This window comes from Chenopodium album, chromosome 7, assembly GCF_948465745.1.
Source record: "Chenopodium album chromosome 7, dcCheAlbu1.1, whole genome shotgun sequence".
Taxonomy (NCBI): Eukaryota; Viridiplantae; Streptophyta; class Magnoliopsida; order Caryophyllales; family Amaranthaceae; genus Chenopodium; species Chenopodium album.
Genome location: NC_137840.1, coordinates 68114485 through 68138193, shown reverse-complemented (window position 1 = coordinate 68138193; position 23709 = coordinate 68114485). Strand labels below are relative to the sequence as shown.

General features: G+C 33.6%; 4 protein-coding genes across 5 annotated transcripts; all 4 read right to left on the bottom strand.

The window, feature by feature from the left end:
• Positions 1 to 3615: 3615 nt before the first annotated feature.
• LOC145640566 (putative galacturan 1,4-alpha-galacturonidase SALK6) lies at positions 3616 to 5637 on the bottom strand. The gene is made up of 4 exons (XM_081691820.1): positions 5491 to 5637; positions 4946 to 5269; positions 4092 to 4607; positions 3616 to 3870 (listed from the first exon to the last, which is right to left on the bottom strand). The coding sequence occupies exons 1-4, from the start codon at positions 5635 to 5637 to the stop codon at positions 3616 to 3618; spliced, it is 1242 nt and encodes a 413-aa protein (XP_081547946.1).
• A 2123-nt stretch (positions 5638 to 7760) lies between these two features.
• LOC145640565 (putative galacturan 1,4-alpha-galacturonidase SALK6) lies at positions 7761 to 9755 on the bottom strand. The gene is made up of 4 exons (XM_081691819.1): positions 9624 to 9755; positions 9160 to 9483; positions 8312 to 8827; positions 7761 to 8015 (listed from the first exon to the last, which is right to left on the bottom strand). The coding sequence occupies exons 1-4, from the start codon at positions 9753 to 9755 to the stop codon at positions 7761 to 7763; spliced, it is 1227 nt and encodes a 408-aa protein (XP_081547945.1).
• Positions 9756 to 13214: 3459 nt separating this feature from the next.
• LOC145638189 (putative galacturan 1,4-alpha-galacturonidase SALK6) lies at positions 13215 to 14931 on the bottom strand. The gene is made up of 4 exons (XM_081689148.1): positions 14789 to 14931; positions 14368 to 14688; positions 13603 to 14118; positions 13215 to 13527 (listed from the first exon to the last, which is right to left on the bottom strand). Exons 1-4 carry the CDS (start codon positions 14909 to 14911, stop codon positions 13282 to 13284), a joined length of 1206 nt encoding a protein of 401 aa, XP_081545274.1. The 5' UTR covers positions 14912 to 14931; the 3' UTR covers positions 13215 to 13281.
• Positions 14932 to 17679: 2748 nt separating this feature from the next.
• Positions 17680 to 23203, bottom strand: LOC145639272 (serine--tRNA ligase, chloroplastic/mitochondrial-like). 2 transcript variants are annotated; one of them, XM_081690463.1, is made up of 10 exons: positions 22795 to 23203; positions 22534 to 22682; positions 21028 to 21121; positions 20803 to 20951; positions 20581 to 20673; positions 19915 to 20094; positions 19569 to 19735; positions 19082 to 19216; positions 18898 to 18991; positions 17680 to 18113 (listed from the first exon to the last, which is right to left on the bottom strand). In XM_081690463.1, the coding sequence occupies exons 1-10, from the start codon at positions 23123 to 23125 to the stop codon at positions 17847 to 17849; spliced, it is 1659 nt and encodes a 552-aa protein (XP_081546589.1). In that variant the 5' UTR covers positions 23126 to 23203; the 3' UTR covers positions 17680 to 17846. The 2 variants fall into 2 exon arrangements, with proteins under 2 accessions (XP_081546589.1, XP_081546590.1); XM_081690464.1 differs by having other exon boundaries at positions 21028 to 21128; positions 22795 to 23200.
• Between the last annotated feature and the right edge of the window lie 506 nt (positions 23204 to 23709).

Genomic DNA, 23709 nt, shown 5'->3' with positions numbered 1-23709 from the left:
AAATGTTAGTGAAAAGTGGAAGGAAATTGTTCACCGGCCTGGCCTAGTATTATTATACTAGTATTCTCAGGCTATGTTATGTTCACCTTATTTTCACTTTATTTCAGGGTTAATAAGTTCTTATAAAGGTTAATAAGCTCAAATAAGATAAGTTTAGGTAAAATAAGTTTAGATAAGTTGTGATAAGGGTTAATCAGAGCTATTCAAGTTTAATTTATAGCTAAAATAAGTTCTAATAAGTTCAGATAAATAAAACAGCTCATCTTGTGTGCGGCCGGCCACACCGTGTGACCACTAAAGTAACGCATATAACATTGATTAAGTAACTCCTGTAATACCAATCAAGTAACCCCTATATGAAATTTTTTCTGTGGAGGCGGATGCATCCGGTTTAAAAAAAAAAAGCGGAATGAACATTTAGTTGTTCAGTAAAGAACATATAGTTGTTTTATAAAGAACATATAGCTATTTTATAAAGAACATCTAGTTTTATATGTTTTTTTTTTCGTAAATCTAAAGAACATTTGTTATATTAGTAAAGAATATGATAATATTAAAGAACATTATTCATATAGTAAATGTACATTTGGTATAAATGACCCTGTATACATATAAAAAAGTACATTTTATTGTATTATAATATACATTGTATTATATTCTAATGAACATATATATTATAATGTTGGTTACATGTTTAATGTACATTGTATTATTTGCATCATGCATGTAAGTATATGAAAAAAGAACATTTTACTGTATTTTAATGTACATTGTATTATTTAAATCTACAAATTTTTCTAAAATTGTCTATTTGCTTGCTTTCTTCTTAAAAAATGGATTAATCGGACGATCTTTTTCAAGAACTTCATTTTATTTCTCATTGCAACAACAAAATAACATCAAAATCGCAATTTCCCAATAAAATCAAATATTACAATTTTCAATCAAATTTATAAAAAACAAACACTCAAACTCAAAATAAACAAGTAGGAATGTCAAATAAACAAGTATGAATGTCAAATTTGTTCTTACCTTTCGTTTTTATTTGTCATCTTGAACAATTTGGACTCAAAATTTCGAATTTCTTGAAATTTTGCTTGAGGTTTGAGGAATTTAAATGGGTTTGAAGTTTTGTTTGGAGAGAGAAAGTAAACTTTTGGTAAAAAATTTTTTGAAATTATTGTAATTAATGTATGGTAAAAAAAATATAATTATAGTACTATTTATCTATTTCATTATACAAAAAAAAAATAATTGTATTATACAAAAATAATATACAAAATTATTGTTGCACAAAAATCTGATGTACATTATAAATGAACACTATGTTCTTTTATATGCCCATGTACATTAGTATATACCCGCATGTTCATTCCGCCTTTTTGTACTTTGGAGCGGATGCACCATGCGGATCGTGCATCCGCCTCCACGAATCAAGCTTTAACCCCTATAACACGACAGAGTAACTCTATAACAGTGATAAAGTAACCCCTTTAACACTGATCAACTAACCCCCATTACACTAGCAAAGTAACCTCTATAGTGGCTGGTCACACCGTGTGGCCAGCCACATATAAGACTTTGTGTAAATAAAAATCAGGTGAATATAACGCACCCTTAGTGGTGGATCTTAGCCAAAAGTATCAGAGGGGCCGCAATTTGAATATCTTTTATCTCTTGCTTAAAACTAATCACTATTTCCTAATATTTTTTAAGTGAAATTAGTTCTTTAAGCTCATCAACTAATTAATCTAACAGGGCAAAACCCTAAATGGTCCCGGTGGAAGGTCCTCCTCCAAGTATAGTACTCTGTATATAATGGATCATGCAGTGAGGTATGAATGAAACGATAAAAGTGAGAATCTCCTTTAAAGGAAAAGTTCGAAGATAAAAAAACGAACATGTAAAATGCGTAGTAGAATGTAGGAATATACCAAGTAAAAAGAGAGTAGAGGAAATATCTATTATCATGTTGTGGTCATTTATATGTTTAAAATTATCCAAGCTTGATTTTAATTAGCAATCCCTGTATTCTTGTAAAGTATCCTTTGCAAAGGACAGAAAAACTTGTATGAACCTGGTTCACAATAATATTATTGTAGACCTGAAGTTTTATATGTGCGTAACTGGCTTTGTATTGAACATAGTAACCCTTATATTAAATATAATAACCTTAATTTTAATATAGTAACCTTTAATAAAATTTGTGTGATTTTTAATATTGTTGCAAACTTAAAGTATGATGTTATGATCCTAATTTTAACCTAGTGACCCATATTATTCATATTGACCGGTATTTTAAAATTTTCATTTAAAAATTTTTATCTCTTATGACCTTTATAAAACAAAATCACTTTTATTTTAACATAATGACCATTATTTTAACATAGTGACCTTTTTATTAAATTAATAAAATGATCATAGTATCTCTATTATAAGTGGTCCATAATAAATTAGTGTGAACCAGGTCTATTTAAGAGTTTGTACAAATTCTTAAATGGACCTGGTTCACACTAATTTATTGTGGACCACTAACATTAGAGAAAGTATGGTTGTTTTATTAATAAAAAAAGGGTCACTATAATTAAAAAAAAAGTTCACTATGTTGAAATAAAAATTATTTTGGTAATATATAGGCCTAAGTGGTTATTTTTGTAATGAAATATTTTATATACTGATCAATATGAATAATAAAGGTCACTAAGTTAAAATTAAGATAATAGCGTCGTATTTCAAGTTCACAATATTATTAAACATTGTAGTAGTTTAAATAAAGGTTACTATGTTAAAAATAAGGTTATTATGTTAAAAATAATGGTCACTATGTTTAATATAATGTCAGTTGCGTGTGTATAGACCTTGGGTCCACAATAATATTATTGTGGACCAGGTCCACGCAAGTCTTTTTTATACAAATTCTTAAATGAACCTGGTTCACACTAATTTATTGTGGACCACTAATATTAGAGAAACTATTATTGTTTTATTAATAAAAAAAAAAGTCACTATAATTAAAATAAGGTCACTATGTTGAAATAAAAGTTATTTTGGTAATATATAAGTTATAAGAGATTAATTTTTTTAATGAAATATATTATATACCGGTCAATATGAAAAATAAAGGTCATTATGTTAAAATTAGGGTTATAACGTTGTATTCAAGTTCACAATAATATTAAATGTTATACAAGTTTTAATAAAGGTTACTATGTTAAAAATAAGGGTCCCTATGTTCAATATAACGTCAGTTGCGTGTGTATAAATATCGGGTCCACAATAATATTATTGTGGACCAGGTCCACGCAAGTCTTTTTGTGCAAAGGATATATTATTCTTTTAATTTCTAGCTTAGAATATCACACTCATTATTAGCCTTTCTTTGGCCTCTTTCACCCTCAACACAAATGTTATCATTCATCTAATCTTTCAATGATGAGAGGAATATGAATTGAATTATCTTGCATTTTATTCAGATGAAATAAACAAACACTTGTAATTATACAAAGTATTAAAAAGTAATGCTGAAGTGCTAGACTAATAATGCAAGATATTACTACAGGGTAAAAATGGACACTACAAAACTTTAAAAGGTAAAAAGCCTTGTTGACTCAACCCTTAAAGTTCAACAACAGGGGTAGCAGGGGCATCACAAGCAGGTGGATTCTGCGTTCCAACAAGAGTAGGCTTAACGAATTTACACATTGAAACCGCTGGACCATCGTTGCCAGTGTACTTAAGGTTAATGTCTGCGAGCTCCACCTTGTCACATGGAAATCCGCTGCTACAAATCAACTTCACGGCTTCCTTTCCACTTGAAGCTCCCTTAACGTTTGTAAACTTAATGTCGGAAAGCTTAACTTTTGATGGTGTCTGCAAAAATGAAATGATATACATTGTTAGGAGGTTGGTAAGAAAGAAGAGTAAGATACGGCCTTGTTGTAAAAGATACCGCCCTGTTGTAAAAGATACCTCCGTTAATTATTATGTGCAACTTTTGGATATTATTTGTGAAATATAAAAAATTTCAAAGTTGCACATTATAATTAACGAAAGTATTATGTAAGTGAATCTATTAAAATTTATAGGCTTACCTTTTCTTTGCAATGATTGTAGGGGCAATATTCTTGATCAACAATGACAGGGTTTCTAACATTTTCAACCGTGATGTCTTCAAAATGCAACCCATCAACATTAGATGGGTAAGAGTTGTGCCATGTTTTAACACGGACACCATTGTCGGTATCCTTGATGGTACAATGCCTTACGGTGATGTTTGACACTGGCTCTTCATTAGGGTATCTGCCAAGACTACCAACACTAATACCGTGGCCAGGTCCACAGGTAACATTTTCTACAAGGACGCTCTTAGCACCATCACCGAAGGACACACAGTCATCTCCGGTGCCAATGGTGAATCCTCTTATGATAACAAATTCTGAACGTCCAATGTGAATGCCATCTGTGTTAGGGCTGTCTGCTGGGGCTGTAATAGTTATGTCCGTCATTTCCAGGTGCTTACACCCTAGGAGGGCAAAGTGAAATATCTTGCTGTCTTTTGAAGTTAAGCCGATAACCTTTGAATTCGTTACAAAATTGAACCTAAAGTTCTGCAATGCACAACACAAATCATTAGGATTTTTTATCTTTTGTAAACAATCTTGGTATGAAAAATTGTAGAGACTTGATCTATAGAGGAGTTGACAGTTGACTTTTTGGGGGTTATTTTAGCAAATAGTCTTGGGTGTGACCGATGTTGTACAATGTATGATGAGACAGATACCAAATCATCCCTTAACAATATAACAAGTCATATCAGAACTAAGCAGATGACTGTAACGAAAATATATCAATGTGAACTATAAATATATCAATGTGAACTATTGCATCAAATTTCGTTACGAATATATAACGACTCAAAAAATTATAGTAGCTTGAAGATCCTTACATAAGGAAGGGTGAAGCAGCCGACGTAACTCTTAACGCACCCATTCTGTTTCCAAGCTTCTTGTCCTTGGCCATCAAATATACCAGCTCCTTTAGGAGCTGTGATTGTCAAACTATCGACATTTTCTACCTTAAACCATGTATCTTCGTTCTTAAACGGAGCCAAACTTGAAGGGGCCTTAAAGTTCCCTAGAATTTCAATTGTAGTTGGTGTTTGGCATGGACCTTTTAGTTTAATAGGGCCTAGCAAGTAATCTCCTTTGGGAATCAAAACCTTGCTTCTTTTTTTGGATTCACATGCATCACTCCATGCGTCTAAAAAGGCCTGAAAATCAACCAACAAACAAACAAACAATTCATTTCAGACATACATGCATTCACAAATCAATATATATCACGTATAAACTACTCCCTCCATTTCTAAATTATTATATTCCTATTTCTCTCTATTATGTGAGGAATAAATGCTAGAAGTAAGAATGTAATTTAGGGACGGAGGGAGTACTTTTTATGATTATAGCACTGATTTTTCATGTATTCCTTTACCTGTGTAACATCGGCATTAGGCTTTGCACCCTTTGCTGTTATGTCAAATACAATGGTATCACCTTCAGCAGGTTCCTGACCATTTATTTGTAAAACGAGCAAACAGAATGCAAGAAAAAACAATGTGTAATTTAATTTAGTAGCCATTTTTTTTTTTCTTACAAATTAGTTATGAAACTAGTAAAAATATATTGCTTTATGATTTTGTTTGTAAAACTTGCTATATATATAGTCAACAGTTTATGTTAAACATAGGTTTAGACGATTGATTGTTAGAATTTGTTCTCTGCCATGAGTTGTTTGCTAAATATATCACTAATTCTAATTACATTATGAATATTAGAGGTTAACCATTTTATAAAACCTATTATAAGTGTTGCTAAATATGCATAATAATATGCATACATACACTAACATAATTACATAATCCATTGAAGTTTGAGTGTTGAAGGGGTCAAACGGACAAATATGGAAAAAGTTCAAGGAAAAGAGACTTATGATGCTTGTTTACACTTAATTATAGCAAAAAAGGTACTCTAACTAATGTGATAATTGTCTTGTTTTCTCAAATGTAATTTTTTTTTTTAGAGAAGTTTAGGATATCTAAGATAATATCAAGACCTTGACTCGAAACGTTCTCTTACTTCCTCTGTTTTAGTTACTTAAGTTTTAATTATCTGTCTAAATCTTAAAATATTGAGTTGAATTGATGACTAAAATATTGATAAACGGGCCTGAGTCACACCCGACACACAAGGAGGTTCCACCTCAAAACCATATGGAAATGAGGGGAGTAGCCCCTTAGCCTTATAAAGTGGACACAACTTTCTTATTTCTTCAATGTGGGATACACTTCCTAATACAAACTCTTACTTATAAACTAAATCAATGTGGGACAACACACCACTCACATGCGGGTTTTCTCATGAACTTAACAAATATGTATATACTCGTACGTTGTTAATGGGGTTTGATGGACAGAAAACTAAAATCTCTGTACATAGCATAAGAAAAAGATAGTGTATTAATACTACTCAATTAATTACTCTCGTCCAACTTGGGTGCTTGGGATGTTCTAGCCCACAACTTTTTTTGTATGCAAATGAGGGAAGAACCAAAGAAATACAATATCTTCTTCCATTCTCGTTATTGGTGTTCGCTGTTACATTATCATCTTCAAGGACATAACAATTTTCCACAGATCGAGTCAATTAAAAAAAAAACATTGACATTAATATATGACTATCACTGTACTTAATTTTCATTTCTGATTTTTTTTTTCCGTTGTTCAAATTTATTAAAAATGATTTAAAAAATGATTTTTTTTAATTAAAAGAACTACTTGTAATTTTTTTTTTTTTTTTTTGAAGAACACTTGTAATTATTTATTTTGGGAAACTAATTACAAAAGATTTTTGAAAAATCAAAAAAATTGATATTCGGGAAAAAAAAATGAATTTTCAAAAAAGAAAATTATTTTTAATAAGCTTGACCAACTAAATCAACCCCTTAAAAAAAAAAAAAAAAAAAAAAAAAAAAGAAAACTAAATAAAAAAAAATTGTTATATAGTGGTAGTCATTTTAAGGATGACTATTGTAGAATTTTAAGAATACCATAGTTTGTGTTAAATGCTACCGCCATTTAAGCCCACTCCATTGATAATCAATCAAGAGGACATGCTCTCAAACAATATAATCCTCAAAATTGTGAACTGAATCCTATTAGAGTATGTCTAATAGGCAATAGTACGAATTTTCCTACCTCTTGTTGCAATAATGTCCTTCGATCACGTTGCACTTCTCTTGATAAATAGTTTGAAGGTTCAAATACAGATGATAATTATATTAGTTAATTCAATAATGTTGATTAATAGGAATGTTTAGTGGAATCGCTAATTTTCCTAAGATGGCCTTCTAGATTTACGAGTATATAATCAATAATCCAAGGGCTAGAGCTTTATTTTGACTTTATAATAAGTGATTTATATAAGTATGATTTCATTTTCGTACCAAAGTCTTTTATTAGTATCTTAGAATATCAAAAAGTCACAAACATAATAGCCAATATCCAGTTTTTATATAATCTCTTTCAATCTCAATACAACAAAGGCTATCATTCTTCTAATCTTTCAATGAGAAGATCAGAGGAACATGATTTTCAGTGGCAAATTCACATTTTCAATGAGTAGAATCTTACAAAGTATTCGAAAGTCTATGCTAAATTACTAGCTAGACTACTTATTAAAGATACTACAACGAAAAGCCAGAGACTATAATTCGACAACAGGGGTAGCAGGAGCATCACAAGCAGGCGGATTCTGCTTTCCAACAAGAGTAGGCTTAACGAATTTACACATCGAAACTGCTGGACCGTCGCTGCCAGTGTATTTTAGGTCTATGTTTGCGAGCTCCACCTTGTCACATGGATATCCGCTGCTACAAATCAACTTCACGGCCTCCTTCCCACTTGAAGCTCCCTTTACGTTCATAAACTTAATATCGGAAATCTTTACTTTGGATGGTGTCTGCGAAAATTAAATGATATAAATTAAATTGTTAAAAGGCCAAAAAAAAAACATACTTCCAATTCCAATTCCCTTAGTCCTTTTTTTTCACCATGGGCCCATTTTTTATGAGAGCTTTATGAGTCATATGATACAAATAAAAGGGGACAAATTGAGTAATTTTACTCGTATCTTTACACGTGAAGAAGTATTATATTGCAATTATTTAGAAACAAAAGAAAAAAAGACAAGTGTTGCAAGTAATCATCAATAGCGAAGGGAGTATAGTAAAGATATCATTCATGTTTTAGGCTTACCTTTTCTTTGCAGTGATTGTAGGGGCAATACTCTTGATCAACAATGACAGGGTTTCTAACATTTTCGACAGTGATATCTTCAAAATGAAGCTTGCTAACAGTGGATGGATACGAGTTGTGCCATGTTTTAACACGGACACCATTGTCAGTGTTCTTAATGGAACAATGCCTTACAGTGATATTGGACACAGGATCTTCATTAGGATATCTGCCAAGACTCCCAACACTTATACCGTGGCCAGGTCCACAGGTGACATGTTCTACCAGAACGTTCTTAGCACCATCACCGAAGGACACACAGTCATCTCCGGTGCCAATGGTGAATCCTCTTATGGTAACAAATTCTGAACGCCCGATGTGAATGCCATCTGTGTTAGGGCTATCTGCTGGGGCTTTTATAGTTATGCCACTCATCTCCAGGTGCTTACACCCTAGGAGTGCTATGTGAAATAGCTTGCTGTCTTTTGAAGTTAAGCCCACAATCTTTGAATTCGTCACAAAATTGAACCTAAAGTTCTGCAATGCAGAACATATGTCATTAGTAATTTCATATTTAATTTTGTAAACAAACTTGGTGTGTGAAATTGACAAAATCGTAGTGTTTTTTTTTTTTTTTAGTATGACCAATGTTTTGCAATGTGTGATTAGGGATACAACAAGCCACCTCTCAACGATATAATAAGTCATCCCAAGATTAACCAGTAGATGACTACATCGAAAAATGTTGATGCAAACAGCCACATAAATATTTTTTCTAAAATATGACGAGTCACATTAAGTTATTATAATTTGTGACATTCTTTTGATCCAAAACCTCTCAAAAAGTTATAGGGATTTAAAGATCTTACATAAGGAAGGGTGAAGCATCCGACGTAGCTCTTAACGCATCCATTCTGTTTCCAAGCCTCTTTTCCTTGGCCATCAAATACACCTGCCCCTTTAGGAGATGTGATTGTCAAACTATCGACATATTCTACCTTAAACCATGTATCTTCTTTCTTGAACGTAGCCACACTTGAAGGGGCCTTGAAGTTTCCTAGAATTTCAATTGTAGTTGGTGTTTGGCATGGACCTTTTAGTTTAATAGGACCTAGCAAGTACTCTCCTTTAGGAATTAATACCTTGCTTCGTTTCTTTGATTCACATGCATCACTCCATGCATCTAAAAAAGCCTGAAAATTAATCAACAAAAAACATTCATTTCATTTCAACGGTATATTCACAAATTGATATTACAATTTGACACATTCTTGTATGAGACATAGAAACTACTCTTTGTGATTATGACGTCGATCCTACAGTGTTCCTTTACCTGTGTAACATCGGCTTTAGGCTTTGCACCATATTTGGCTATGTCAAATACAATGGTATCACCCGCAGCAGCTTGTAACACAAGCAAATTAAATGCAAGGAAAAGCAAAATGTAACTAAATTTTGCAGCCATTTTTTTAAACAAATTTCTCGCTTAAAATTATTAGTTTATGAAGCTAGCTAGTTGATTATTATTGTTCTATGTTTTTCTTTGTTAAAACTATAATATATATACTAAACAATTTCTGGTAAACATATAATTAGGCCAAGCAATTTCTTAATCTATTTTGTTCTCTGCCATGAGTTAGTTACTAAATATATCACTTATTATAACTTACTTGATGTAGAACAAGAGGCTAACCATTTTAAGAAACCTATTATAAGTGTTGCTAAAAATACATATTATAAGTTATAACTACACTCATACCATCATAGTAGAGTCAATCTCTGCTATTAGTAAATGTGTTTCACATAAACAATGTAAGACGCTAGAAATATAAATCGACCTATATAATTTATTTATTTTTCTCATTCTTTCGTACCAAGTTAATAAGTTATGGAGCTTATGAAACAATGGTACGAATTTAATCTAACACAATAATGGAGGAGTTGTTTTCAAACTTTTCACCACATTTCTCTTACTTAATCTTCGATTCTTATAATGGACAAAATGTCTTCAAAAACTTTATAAACATAAATTATAAGATCACGTATCCACATATGTACTTTGCATAAGAAAATAAAGGCTTTTTCTACATTATAACCCTCTTACTTTCCGTTTTCTACGATGTGCCCCTTTTTGAGAAATCCACATTGTAACCCCAAAATACATTTAGTTTCTCTACGATAACATTGCCATTATCCCGCCGTCAACAAATTCCGTTAGTGGGACCCACTCTCCACTTAATAATTATTTTTTATCGATTTGCGTGTTAAAAAAATTGTTCCATAAGGTTTTGGGGGTACGGGAGCCAAATTTGAAGACTATAATACACGAAATCGGAGCAATTTAGTAGGTGTATGGACCCAGTGTCAGAAATTCACGGAATTTTACGAGATGTATCCCGAGGTCATAAGATGTTGTTTGTACCCATATACAATCATTAGTCGGCTACATAAAGGCCCCCGTGGAAGCCTATAGTCAATACAAGAAGCGTGTACGGAAACTGGTAAATTGGATGTTTAAAGACAAATTGAATGGTTCCACTCATCCAATTGGACTCCCGAAGGGTATTATGGTCTATAAGTAGCTTCTCGGCAATTTTTGTTTTCGGGTCCAAAAAAGTCAAAAATTGGCAAAATAGTAGGATATAATACACGCTTTTTGGCAAAATTTGTTGCATATTTAGATAAAATTCCTAATATAAAAAGATAATATTTTATATTTAATTAATTTAAACTTAAAAATATCATTTGCCAATTTGCTTGCATGGCATTTGAATTAATTAATTCTAAAATAAATTAATAATCTCTTATTTAATTGGCTACAACTAAACTTTATAATCTTACATGGCACGCTAAGAAAATTAAATCCTACGTGGCTCTCTAAAACCTCGGGAAAAATTCCCTTATATATATATATATATATATATATATATATATATATATATATATATATATATATATATATATATATATATATATATATATATATATATATATATATACTAGTTTTGTGCCCCGTGCGATGCCCTGCTTGTTTATGAAGTCGATTTAAATCTATCCAACGTGGCGCAACACTCAAATTTTATTTTATTGAAAATAAAACTCTAAATTAACAATTTTATCCTAAAATTCTATGCAAATTTGATTCAAAATAGAATTCTAAACTAACTTTTTTTTATCTTATGAAGTGTATTTAAATTTATTCAACGTGGCGCGACACTTGGCGAAAAGTTAGAATGCCAAGTGTCGCTGTCTCGTGACCTGGCTAAAAGTTCGTTTAACTTCATATATTAATATATGATACTAGTTTTGTGCCCGTGCGATGCCCGGGTTGTTTAATGAATTTAAAGATAAATTTATAATCTATATGTCAAATTTAAAATATACCATTGATACAAAATTAGTTTATTGATGTGTTTTTGTGACGATTTGCTATCTAGTAGGCATGTAATGACTAATACTAATATTGATGGAAATGTTCGATTTAATACATTAAAAACATAAACACATAATAAATTAAATAATTTAAATGTTCAAAGCCCGTTGGGTTGACCTGAACCCAAGGGTTGAACATTTCTTGACTCGTAACCTAAAGTAACCCAATCCGAGATGACTCATGGCTCAACCCTAATTGACAGGTCTATGTAGTAATAAATTCTATTAGTTGTGAAGTATATTATTTTAATCGATTAGTATATATTATAAATAGATGTTTACACTTTAAACTAATTCCTTCCGCTCCAAAAAAAATATTATGACATAAAAAATTAAATTTATATGATAATTTTTGAGAATTATAATCTAATAATTTTTTTGAATAAGATTATAATTCAATTTGTATCTTTGAAAATAAAATTCTAAATTTAAAATTATATCCTAAAATTCTAATTTTTTTTAATCTTATGAAGTCTATTTAAATCGCTCCAACGTAGCGCGACACTTGGCAAAAAGTTGGAACCCCAAGTGTCGCAATGCGTGACCTGACTAAAAGTTTAGCTTTATATATTAGTTATTATATGATTATTAGATTCGTGATTATTATTTAATAGTGGTGCAACAATCATAAAATTCTGATTAAGGCCCTGTTCCCTCCACCTTATTTTCGCTGAATTGATATTATTTTTACCGAAACAAAATTATATTTGCTGAACTTAAATTATTTTTACTGAACTTAAATTAATTTTATTGAACTGAAATTATTTTACTGATTTTCTATTATAATTCTTCTTTAAGAAAACTGAATTTTACTGAATTGAACTTTTTCTTACTGGACTGAAATTATTTTTACTTGATATTATTTTTTTTAAGGTGAAGAGAAAGGGCCTGACTTGATATAGTGGTACATTTGTTTTATTTATTTATATTCTACTCTGTATCGTTACAGATTTAAAATGTGAATTTCCTCTTTTCATAAACTTAAATTTGTTGAAAAAAAATTGCGATTTATTCTTAGATTACCATAAGTTCGACTGTTCGAGAACGCTAGTTTGATCCCATTTCAGCAAAATAAAGTTTGATCCAATGATCGTGCATATAAGTAATCAAGTACAAAAGGTTCTCTCAATGCCTTTTTTTTTTCTTAATTATTATTATAAATATGTGCGTAAAAGGATTTTTTTTTTTTAAAAAAATTAAAATGTAATACATCAATCATTCACACAAACAAATAAACAATAGAATTGTTAGTGTATCAATCAAGTCATATTATTGCATAAATTCTCTTACAATCATATGTTTTCAAGGTAGCCACAAAATAGTCTTGAAAAGGTGCTAAACCAAAGACATCCTAGTACAGAATCTATGCAGTTGACAAAATTTTACGAGTACAGCCCAGTAGTCAAATACTTGATACGTACAAACATTAAGTGCATAGTCAATTCATTTATGAAGATTTTGACTTCCCAGAATCATAATCTTGAGCGCCAATATGTTACAAAATCTAAAAATTAAATTTAGGGCCCAATATATTAGGACGCCCAAGGGCCTCCGGAATCTCAGAAATGGCCCTGCTGAGCGAGTCCACCACATGCAGCTGGGTTCTGCTTGCCAGAAGTGATTGGCTTAACATTTTTACACTCTGAGGCGGCAGCTCCCCCAGAGAAAGTCAAGTCAATGTCAGAAAGCTCCACCTTGTCACAAGGAACTCCACTGCTACACAACAGCTTCACTGCCTCCTTCGAAGTTGCACTTCCTCTTACTCGTTTGAAACTGATGTTGCTGAGCTTAACCTTTGATGGTGTCTGAAAATAAATCTTTTATTAGTGCACAATTAATTAAGATGTATATAAGTTAGAATTAAATGTTCAGTTGATAACCTTATCCTTGCAGTGATTGTAGGGGCAGTACTCTTGATCGATAATAATAGGATTAAGCACATTTTTAACAGTAATGTCCTCAAAATGAAGATCAGTACCAGTTGCTGCATAAGAGTTCATCCAACTCTTGATTCTAACACCGTTTTCGGTATCAGTAAAGGTGCAGTTCTTAACAATGATACCTTTGTTAGGAGCCTCATTTGGGTACCTGCCCATACTACCAATACTGATACCATGACCAGGACCACATGTAATACCCTCGATGTGAACATCAACAGCTCCATCACCCATAGAGATACAATCATCTCCGGTACCAATCTTTGAATTGGTAACAAACACCCCGTTTGAACGTCCAATGTGCATACCATCTGTATTAAGACTGTCTTTTGGTGCTTTGATAGTTAAATCATTTAGTGTTAAGTTTTTGCATCCCAAAACTCCCATGTGATATAGCTTGCTGTTCAATGATTTGATCCCGTTTATTTTACCGTTTGTTATCATGTTGAACCTGAAATTCTGCACATATAGTTGTAATGACATGATTAATTTAATTAATTAGTACAAGTACTGCTTAATAAAAAGATCTAATTACTACCCCTGTTTCATATTCAACGATCTGACATAAAATATGAGTAGAAAATGTCTCATTGTTGCAAATAATATGAAACAGAAGTAGTATACTACAGAAAAAATATCTAATCGTTGCAAATAATATATAACGGAGGTAGTATTATAAGACTGCTAAATATAACAAAGGTGACATACGTAAGGAAGATTGTTGCAAGAGCCAGTCTTAGCACAATCATTCTGCTTCCAAGCGGATTTTCCTTGACCATCAAAAGTTCCTCCACCAGAAACACCGTTGACAGTAAGACCCTTAATGTTTTCAAATTTAACCCAAGTGTCTTGGCCTTTAAACTGGGCTACTTGTGGTGGTGCTTTGAAGTTTCCTCGAACTTCGATAGTAATCGGACTCTTGCAAGGACCCATAAGCTTCACCGCGTTCAACAAGAAGGTTCCTTTAGGTACTACAATCGTCGTTGGTGCTTTTGCTGCACATGCTTTTTTCCAGGCACCTAATAAGCCCTGAATCAATTTTGCGTACACTTTAGTAAGCAAAATTTGCAACATTTTAAGAAAAATATACATCTCGAATATACATATTAATCAAGAAAGAAAAATGTACCTGTGTTGCATCTGCATTAGGCTTGGCACCAAATTTTGTTATGTCGACCGTCTTTTGGGATCTTACGACTATAACAAATGTATAAAACAAGCTAATCAACAATGGGAGATTGGGAGTTTTCATTTTTTTTTTTTATTTTTTTTTTTTTTTATTATGATCTTAGACATAAACCTGCTGCTTATATAGTAACAGCTGAAATCCTCCACCACTCATACGTTAATTCAGTTTCAAGCAAGTTGCTAAATTTAAGCTAAGTTTGTGGTAATTGCAAATTAAAATTAATTTCAGATCTACTTCATTTCACCTTGATACACTCCCATCCATTGATAAACTAAACGCGTGTTACATTAGTTTGGTTTTTTTTTTTTTTTTTTTTTTTTGCTGTTGGAACAACATTTCGATCTGTAACAAATTAAATTTGCTTATGAGTATTTCGTTAGGTTTTACGTCATTTGGAGTTGTGTAGTTTGACAACGTGGTAATAAGTTAGAGCGAGGATTATCCGGTTACTCCCTTCATCCTACAAAAAGCTTTGTCATTTCTTTTGGACAGATGTGCCAACACGTAACTTTAACCATTTATATTTTAAATAATTCATTAGCAAAATTACATTATATTTAACAATGCATATTGAATCTGAATCAACAACATTTTCATAATAGCAGTTGTTGCTTATATGAAATGAATAGTGAAAAAGTTAAAAAGAGAATTTTGGTGGAGAAAGTGATCAAATAATTACTACGTACATAATCAAAGAAATAAAGTGTTAAATAAAGGTCAAAGACTTAAAAATGGTTGTAGCACATTCGCACTTGCTTATATAATTGTTCGCACTATAAGTACTCTAGAAGTGCTTGAAAAAAATGATAAATACATGTTTAATTAGCATCTACGAGTGATCAATTGATCATCAGTAGTTAACACACTTAAGTTTATAACTAAAGTTTTTACTTTTGTTAAGCCCTAAAAAGTGAGGGTGAAGGATAAGATCATAAGAGGGGTCCTCACTCTCAACTACCGTAATTGAAAGGATTTGACCTTGTGACCTCAGCTTACTGTTACAAGGTGAATTACTCGACAACTACACCAACCCTTTTGCTTGGTATAAAGTATAGCTAAAGTGATGATGATGTTTTTGATATCAACCCTTAAAAACATGTATTTTCAAGTATGTTTCCATCCTCTAAGTAGAGAGCACTTTAGTCTTTTTGGTGATAAACCATAAAAATAGGTCATATTTGCTTCTCTCTTTTAAGTTATTATTATCAAGTATTATAAGAGAATTATAATAAACACATTCACAAGTCATTGCTAGACAAGCTTTATATGAAAAATAATCAAGTCTTGTTATTTGTATCTCACCATATAGATCTATTGTTTAATACTTCCTTCGTCTGCTTTTACTTGCAAGTTTGCAACAATTTCACTTAGGCAACAATTTCACTTAGGCGAACCTAACAAATTTCAATATACATATCTGTAACCATAAATCATCAAAGTTAGTCAAAGTACAACGGGTGAATATTGCATACATAATTTTCTTGTTAAGGAGTGATTCAGATGGACCATAAAGTGCTAAAAAAAATGGAGGCAATTGACGTTTCTGCCCTTCTTGGTTCCATGTTGCGCAGTAATATTTGTCACCAATTTTTTTAATGTTGTAATTTTAGAGAAATAATGGCAAAAGTAGATTGAATAAATTCTAAGGAAATCAAAGAGTTAATAAGAATTTCCGCATAAGTAAAACTTGGCCTTGTATTATTAAGGAAAAATTGGATTTTGGAACCTCGAAAATGGAGGTAATTGAATCTTTGTACCCGTTTAAAATTTATTTTTAAATTGGTACCTCCAAAAACACAAAACTGTAGATTTCAGTACCTCCGTCCAGTTCCGTTAAGTTTTCCGTTAGTGGGGCCCATTATTTAATTATTTAATAATTTAATTTATTTAAAAAAAAAAAAGAAAAAACATTTTATAAAAAAAAAAACTTAAAAAATAATTAAAAATAACCAAAAAAAAAACCACTAAAACCACCAGCCACCCACCTTCCGCCGGCGGTAGACCAACCCCTCCCCTCAACCGCCACCCAACCCTGCCTCCCCGCGCCGACGCCACCCCCCCACTAGCCTTGCCTCCCCGCGCCGACGCCACCCCCCCACCCACCTGATCTGAAAACCCGCAACAGTAAATTTCGGCAGCCCACTGCCTTCACCACCAACATCCCGCAACTAGCAGAGCACCGCAGCCCCTGCTCCGTTCCCACGCACCAGCCAGCACCAATTCCTCCGACAAAACCACCACCTTTCGCACTTCCAATTGAAGTCGTTGATCTTCAATTCCTCAACCCCGATTTGGTTTCAGGGTAAGGGTGAGAGGAGTACGGCGGTTTGTGGGTTTTGGTATGGGTGTGGGTTGGGGTTTCGGCAGTTCGGCGACGGTTTTGGGTAGGGGAGAGGAGTTATGCGGCTGTTGTGGGTTGATTTGCTGTTGTCGCTGGGCTGGTTTAGGTGGTTGCGCTAGGGTTTCGGGGAAGGGGAAAACAAGGAGGGAAAGGGAAGGGGTGGCCGGCGCCGGCGCCGGTGCCCGGGGAATTCGGCCACCAACAGTCGGAAGCCGGCACAGGGGAAGGGTGGCAGTGGCTGATTTTTTTTTTAAATTATTTTTTTTATTAAATGTTTTTTCTTTTTTTTTAATAAATTAAATTATTAAATAATTAGATAATGGGCCCCACTAACGGAAAACTTAACGGAACTGGACGGAGGTACTGAAATCTACAGTTTTGTGTTTTTGGAGGTACCAATTTAAAAATAAATTTTAAACGGGTACAAAGATTCAATTACCCCCATTTTCGAGGTACCAAAATCCAATTTTTCCTATTATTAAATGAGTAGTAAAATTTTTAATATCAAGTCTCTATGAAATCATAAACAAACTGTTACAACCTATTCTCAACTCTAATTTGCATTGAAGACCTTAGGATTTAGGAAGATGTAAAAATCGCCAAATATACATCTCGAATCCAAAAATGAGGGTAGAGCTTAGCTTATAACAGCTACTCCTATCGGAATTTATAAGTTATCCGCTCAATCCCGCCCATAAAGGGCCTTAGTGGCTCGGGAATGATAACCGAGCCATCCTCTTGTTGGTAATTCTCCAGCAAACAAACAATCATACGTGGTACTGCACATGCTGTAGCATTTAGTGTGTGCACAAACTGTGTTGGAGTATTCTTAGCCTTCTTCTGATTTGTAGATGGCAATTCTGGGCGGTATCGGATCCCTAACCGACGACTTTGATAGTCCGTACAATTTGAAGCGCTTGATATCTACACATGAAATTTAGGAATCCAAGCTTTATATAAAGAACCAAGATTCTAATAAGATAGTGAATCAACCAGCGTCTTTATATTTTGGAGAGGTGCATATACACATATACCCCCGATCTTAGAGATAATACATACATGGAAGGGGTGATGAGAAACATAGAGCCCAAGACTGGGTGACATAGGTTCATAGCCAAGCTTTACCACATGAACCGACAGTTCTAAAAAAAAAAAAAAAAAGACGAGTGGTAGACATTTAGGATTTGTAGTTCATCCAAGAAACAGGGATTCCATTGGTCAAGACTCATCAAGAGCATATTTTTCCCCAAATTGGTTATGTGTTAGAATCTTATATGGTCTTTTACTAGAACCCAAAAGGAAATAAGGCACTATATTACGCTTGAGTATAGTTTTCGAATGGAAGATAACAATCTAGACTTTAGAGGTGGCAAATTGGTGATTGGGGTTGGGCCAGGTCCATTCACTAGGCATCATATTCAGGCAGTAAATCGTTTGGTTCAGTTCAAGTCACATTCAGATCTATCATCAATTTGCTTCACATAAAAACTCAAATCAATTTTGATCAATAAATTTGGTCAGGATGGGTAGATGTCAGGTTGCCTAATTTTGGGGTTCAGGTTTGGACCAGGCTTGTTTGCATCAGGTCAGATCGTTCCGGTCAAGCCACTTTTGCTAGATCTAGATAACACTAATGCACTGATTGTCCAAAGCTCAAAATTGCTACACATTTAACCTGTATTCACAAAGATAGAGAAAGTCAACATACCTCACCATAACGTTCCAATCCTGGCATCCATGCTTCCACATCAAACTTACGGAAAGCAGGAGCACCTAGATCTGCAGATGACATATCCAGGGTTCTGCCACAACCAAAAGTAGATAACAACATTATTTGAGGAGAAGAGAGATAAAGCCGCAACAAAATTAGACAAGAACAGGGTTCTTCCTACTTGAAGTGAAATCCCAGGGCTGTAAAGAGGTCTTCTTCAATTCCAATAAGCTCTTCAAGATATATATCACTGTCCTCAGGTCTACACAGGACGAACATCTCAACCTTGCTAAACTGATGCACTCGGTAAAGCCCTCTGTATCAATTTACAACAAACTTGTCAGATGACAAATTCAAAAAGCCTATGTATAATGCATGGAAGAAACCAACCAGGAACATACAAGAAACAATTTATTTGTGAGATGACAATATAATAGGGAAAAATATATCCTTCAAGAATCTGAAAAAAAAAAAAAAAAAAAAAAAGGAAAATGAACAGTGAAGTTTTGCGCAAACTATGGAGCAGAAAACCAGCAATGTCAACCAAACCAGAATCTCAATCTACTGGATTTCAAAAATGAGATGTAGAAGTCACAATAAGAGGATTTAAAAGTCAAAATAGACAGAAGCAGCAGAAAAGGAAGATATGACTTTTTCAGATTATTTACCTTGTTGCGGCGCCAGCAGCCCCTGCCTCAGTCCGGAAGCAATGTGAATAAGCAACATACTTCAAAGGTAATGATGATTCAGAAAGAATAGAATCCATATGAAGTCCTCCTAATGGTATTTCAGCGGTGCCTACAAGGCACTGATCAGAACCTGAAATAGTATAAACCTGTGGAGGTTTCAAAAAAGCCAGACATAAGCTTCATCGTTCAAAGCTTTACAACAAGACTACTATATGACAAGCCTGACAGATTAGGCACTCCAGAAATCATGAATCAAAAAATCATATTGTTGAGGAAATATATGCAAAACATAATCAACCATTACAAAAGAAAATCATTGACAAACCTGTGTATTCTCTGCCCGAGGTTGAAACCCACATTTTTCTACAACAGATGCCCTCACAATTTCTGGGGTTGTCAAAGGAGTAAAACCTCTTTTTGTGACCTCTGAAAGAGTCCAGTTAACGAGGGCCATTTCTAGCATGACTGCTTCATTTTTTAGGTAGTAAAATTTGGAGCCACTAACCTAAAATGGGCAAATAGAAGAATTGAAAAGTAAATATGTTGAGACATTATTAGGGATTTGCACACCAACAAATATCCATTGCCATATATAAAAATTGTAACTAAGATTTATAAACAATAATTAAGCAACAATACTGATACCAAGTAAAAAATTGTCTTCAAGAGAATGAAACATAAATAAAAAAATAAAAAATAAAAAAATAATTCTAAGTGAATACGGAAAGGGAAACAGAAATCCATTAATATCCCTTACAATTAACATCCCAATTCTCAAATGCACCCACAATCCGAAAAAAAAGCACTTATTGCCACAAGGGAAAAAAAAAATAAAAAAACCATGTAGTTTAGTATGTGTTGAGAAGAAATATAAGCCAGTGTTCTGCTACAATGACAGCTCTCAAGTGAAGGAGATCACATGACATTTATATAGGGCTATTCAACACAATAACGAAAAGATACTTCTAGCCTCACTTAAACAGGAAATTACCTCAGCTGCAGCATCGAAATCAAAAAGATCAAGCTCTTTGCCTAGTGCAAGGTGATCCTTGACAGGAAAGCCAAATTCACGTGGTCTGCCAACCTACAGAGACAAAAATTAGATATATGTACAAAAAAGGATGCAAAACAACCTTCATTTTCTTAACATCCAACCTCAAGTTATTGTGAATTTAAATAAGACATAAACTAAGAATTGTATGAACAAAGTTACCATTTTTCTCAACACTGAACAATCTTCATCTCCTATTGGCACATCCGGGTGAGTCATATTTGGAATACATTGAGCTTCCTGCTGAAGCTCATCAGTTAGTCTGAGGAGATCTTCCTCCAGGCTAGCAAGTTTTTCCTTCAAGTTCTTACCTAAACGCAAATCATTACAGATGTTTTCATCGAATCAAGTTACTTTATACAAGCAACTGCGTAGAACCCTTATTACCTTCTTCTATCAGCTTCTGACGCTCAGATGGTTCCAGTTTTCCTTTCATCTTGTTTGCCACTGCATTTCTTTCCCCACGAAGCTGCTCAACCTCCTGCTCTCTGTGAGCGACAATTAGCTAAATTCAGAAGAAACCTACTCTAGTGCAGTAATAAGAAGTCGAGAAATGATACACATACAGCATGATCACTTTAAAACATTGTGCCAAGTTACACACACACACACACCATAATAATAATAATAATTTTTTAAAAAAGGATGGTGCAGCTTTGAAAGTGGGGTGGAGGGGGTAAATAAAGAAAATAAAATATATTTATTACACTTGTTTACACTAAGTACTAGCAGTTAGCACCCTTAGGAAAAAGTAGGAGTAGAAATGTCAAAAACTCACCCGACCCGACCCGACCCGACCTGAAAGTAACCCGGTTTAGATTTCAACTTGTATATGCATAATGATTTAGCATAACTCAACTTCTAACTAGACCAGACCTGACATAACACTATCAAACCCGACCCAGACATCCAAATTGACACCTCTAGGGGGGACTAGAGAGATACTGAGATACACACATGGGAAGGAAATGAGGAAGAAAAGGCATGTGATGGAAAGCATAACTTTCTTTCAAGCGAAGAAATCTATTTCACCTTCATCACTTAATAAATTTGATCTCTCCCATTTAGAAACCAAAAAAGATATAGAGGGAAGCCCCCCAAACAAACAAAACTTTTATCATATAATTCATAAATATCAAAAGAAATTAAAATTATCCTACAAAAGCACAATTCCAAACTAATTTGCTAATATCTAAAGATTATGACTAGTAGCCAAGTCCTCAAATTTTTTTAATTATTTGAAAGAAAAATCCTGAACATGTTAATATAACACCAAAACAAACTTGATTGAGAATCCCAATGATTTCATATCACATTGATTTACTAGAGTTATGCTAAAGATCTACTCAACTTTAGCAACATCATACCAAAGTCCACGCGACAGCATACTTGGATAGGCAACAAACTCAGCAAACTTGGTATACTATACTAAGAAGCATAATTTCATAGCTAAATCACACACACTACTCCTCCACCATTTTCACTTCTTTCCGAGCATGGTGCACTAGTGCCATGGTAAATTCAGCAACCTTACTGAAATACTAAGAAGCATAACCTCGCTAATTCCTACACACTTCATCATTCTCACTTCTTTCCAAGCATGGTGCATAAAATGCCATGGTAAATTCAGCAATCTTACTAAACTAAAAGGCAAATCTCACAGCTAATCTCTGCGCACTCCACTATTTTCAGCGGTAATTAACACTCTCTAAGCATTCAAAGGTTCGATATTTGATAAATTGAACACTTATCAAAGTTCTCTTTCTTACAACATTGCTAGAAACATCAACCGATTTCCAACTTATCATAATAGTCCTCTTTATCTAAACTAACCAACTAACTTAGCAAAATGGAATGAAAAATTAAAATCAATCATTAAGAAAGAGGCTTAACCTTCTGAAGAGTAAGCATTTTGTCATAAAGCTCAAGAACCAAATCCAAATTAGCAGTAGAATTCCTGTTCTTTATATTAGCAGCAACTGCATCTTTGTTATCCCTAACCCATTTGAAATCAATCGTTGCTTTCCACTGAGTCTTCAACCCTACAATCCAAAATTTTAAAAAAAAAAAATTAAATAAATAAATAAAAACCCAAATTCAAATTTATGAACTTGAAGTAGAAAAACCCAGAAATTACAGGAAAAAGGGGATTACCTGAGTCAGATGGGGCAGTTGTGGGGGCGGCGGAGGCGGAGAGAGAAAAGGGGCGGAGGAGTGAAGGAAATGGGAGATGGGTGAGTTTAGTGGGGCGAGGAAGAAGAAGAAGGTTAAGAGATGGGGTGATTAAAAGGGGTCTGAAAATGGAAGGAGGAGGAATGCCCGCCATTTTTAAGGTGTGAAAGGTTGCTCCGCCTAAACAATGCGGAAACCCCATTGATGATTGTTGATGATGGAGATGACGAGGTTTGACGGAGTTACCTTGTTGCAATGTTGTGGCCTTGTGGGTTTTAGGCAGCAGATAGATAAGGGTTTGGACTTTGGACATTTGGTTGCAATATTGTGGATGTGGTCATGTGGATAGTACTAATGCTTGGTTTATGCACCCGACTGCACGATGTAAACGATACGCCTGTATTTTGGGTATAATAATTATAACTCCAATCAACATAAAATGTGCACGCTGCTCGGTCCTCACTTAGAGAAAACTCAAATTATTGGTTTGATGAATAATGAATCGATTCTTGAGAGTTAATCAATTTAGCCATCTTATATACTTTGCTTATTAGAAGTAACTATGATGTGATCCTATGGTAAATTTATACTAATAATACCTACATACCCTATGCATAAGAGTGTGAAGAAATGAACCTGGACCGGAAAACCGATCGGGACCGGACAGGAATTGGACCGGCCCGGACCGCTTGATTCCGGCTTCGGTCCTCACAAATTGGGAATTCCAGGTTTTCGGTCCGGTCCGGATTAGAAAGTGTATTTTTGTAATTTATTTGGTGAAAATTTTAAATTTTATGTTTAAATTTCTAAAAAATTTAGGTACAAAACTTGTAATTTATAAATTCTAAGTGCAAAATAGAAAAGCACGCAAATAAAAACAAGATGTTAAAAATGTAT

Excerpts from the sequence above, each read along its gene's own strand:
- LOC145638189 (XM_081689148.1), bottom strand. The coding sequence starts at position 14,911 with ATGAAAACTCCCAATCTCCCATTGTTGATTAGCTTGTTTTATACATTT. Across the intron at positions 14,119-14,367 it reads CTTGCAACAATCTTCCTTAC|AATTTCAGGTTCAACATGAT; the intron begins GTATGTCACCTT and ends CTATATGTGCAG. Across the intron at positions 13,528-13,602 it reads ACAATCACTGCAAGGATAAG|ACACCATCAAAGGTTAAGCT; the intron begins GTTATCAACTGA and ends ATTTATTTTCAG.
- LOC145639272 (XM_081690463.1), bottom strand. The coding sequence starts at position 23,125 with ATGTCCAAAGTCCAAACCCTTATCTATCTGCTGCCTAAAACCCACAAG. Across the intron at positions 18,992-19,081 it reads GCCCTGGGATTTCACTTCAA|AACCCTGGATATGTCATCTG; the intron begins GTAGGAAGAACC and ends TGGTTGTGGCAG. Across the intron at positions 18,114-18,897 it reads GATTGGAACGTTATGGTGAG|ATATCAAGCGCTTCAAATTG; the intron begins GTATGTTGACTT and ends TTTCATGTGTAG.
- LOC145640566 (XM_081691820.1), bottom strand. The coding sequence starts at position 5,637 with ATGGCTACTAAATTAAATTACACATTGTTTTTTCTTGCATTCTGTTTG. Across the intron at positions 4,608-4,945 it reads GCTGCTTCACCCTTCCTTAT|AACTTTAGGTTCAATTTTGT; the intron begins GTAAGGATCTTC and ends TGTGCATTGCAG. Across the intron at positions 3,871-4,091 it reads ACAATCATTGCAAAGAAAAG|ACACCATCAAAAGTTAAGCT; the intron begins GTAAGCCTATAA and ends TCATTTTTGCAG.
- LOC145640565 (XM_081691819.1), bottom strand. The coding sequence starts at position 9,755 with ATGGCTGCAAAATTTAGTTACATTTTGCTTTTCCTTGCATTTAATTTG. Across the intron at positions 9,484-9,623 it reads CTAAAGCCGATGTTACACAG|GCTTTTTTAGATGCATGGAG; the intron begins GTAAAGGAACAC and ends ATTAATTTTCAG. Across the intron at positions 8,016-8,311 it reads ACAATCACTGCAAAGAAAAG|ACACCATCCAAAGTAAAGAT; the intron begins GTAAGCCTAAAA and ends TAATTTTCGCAG.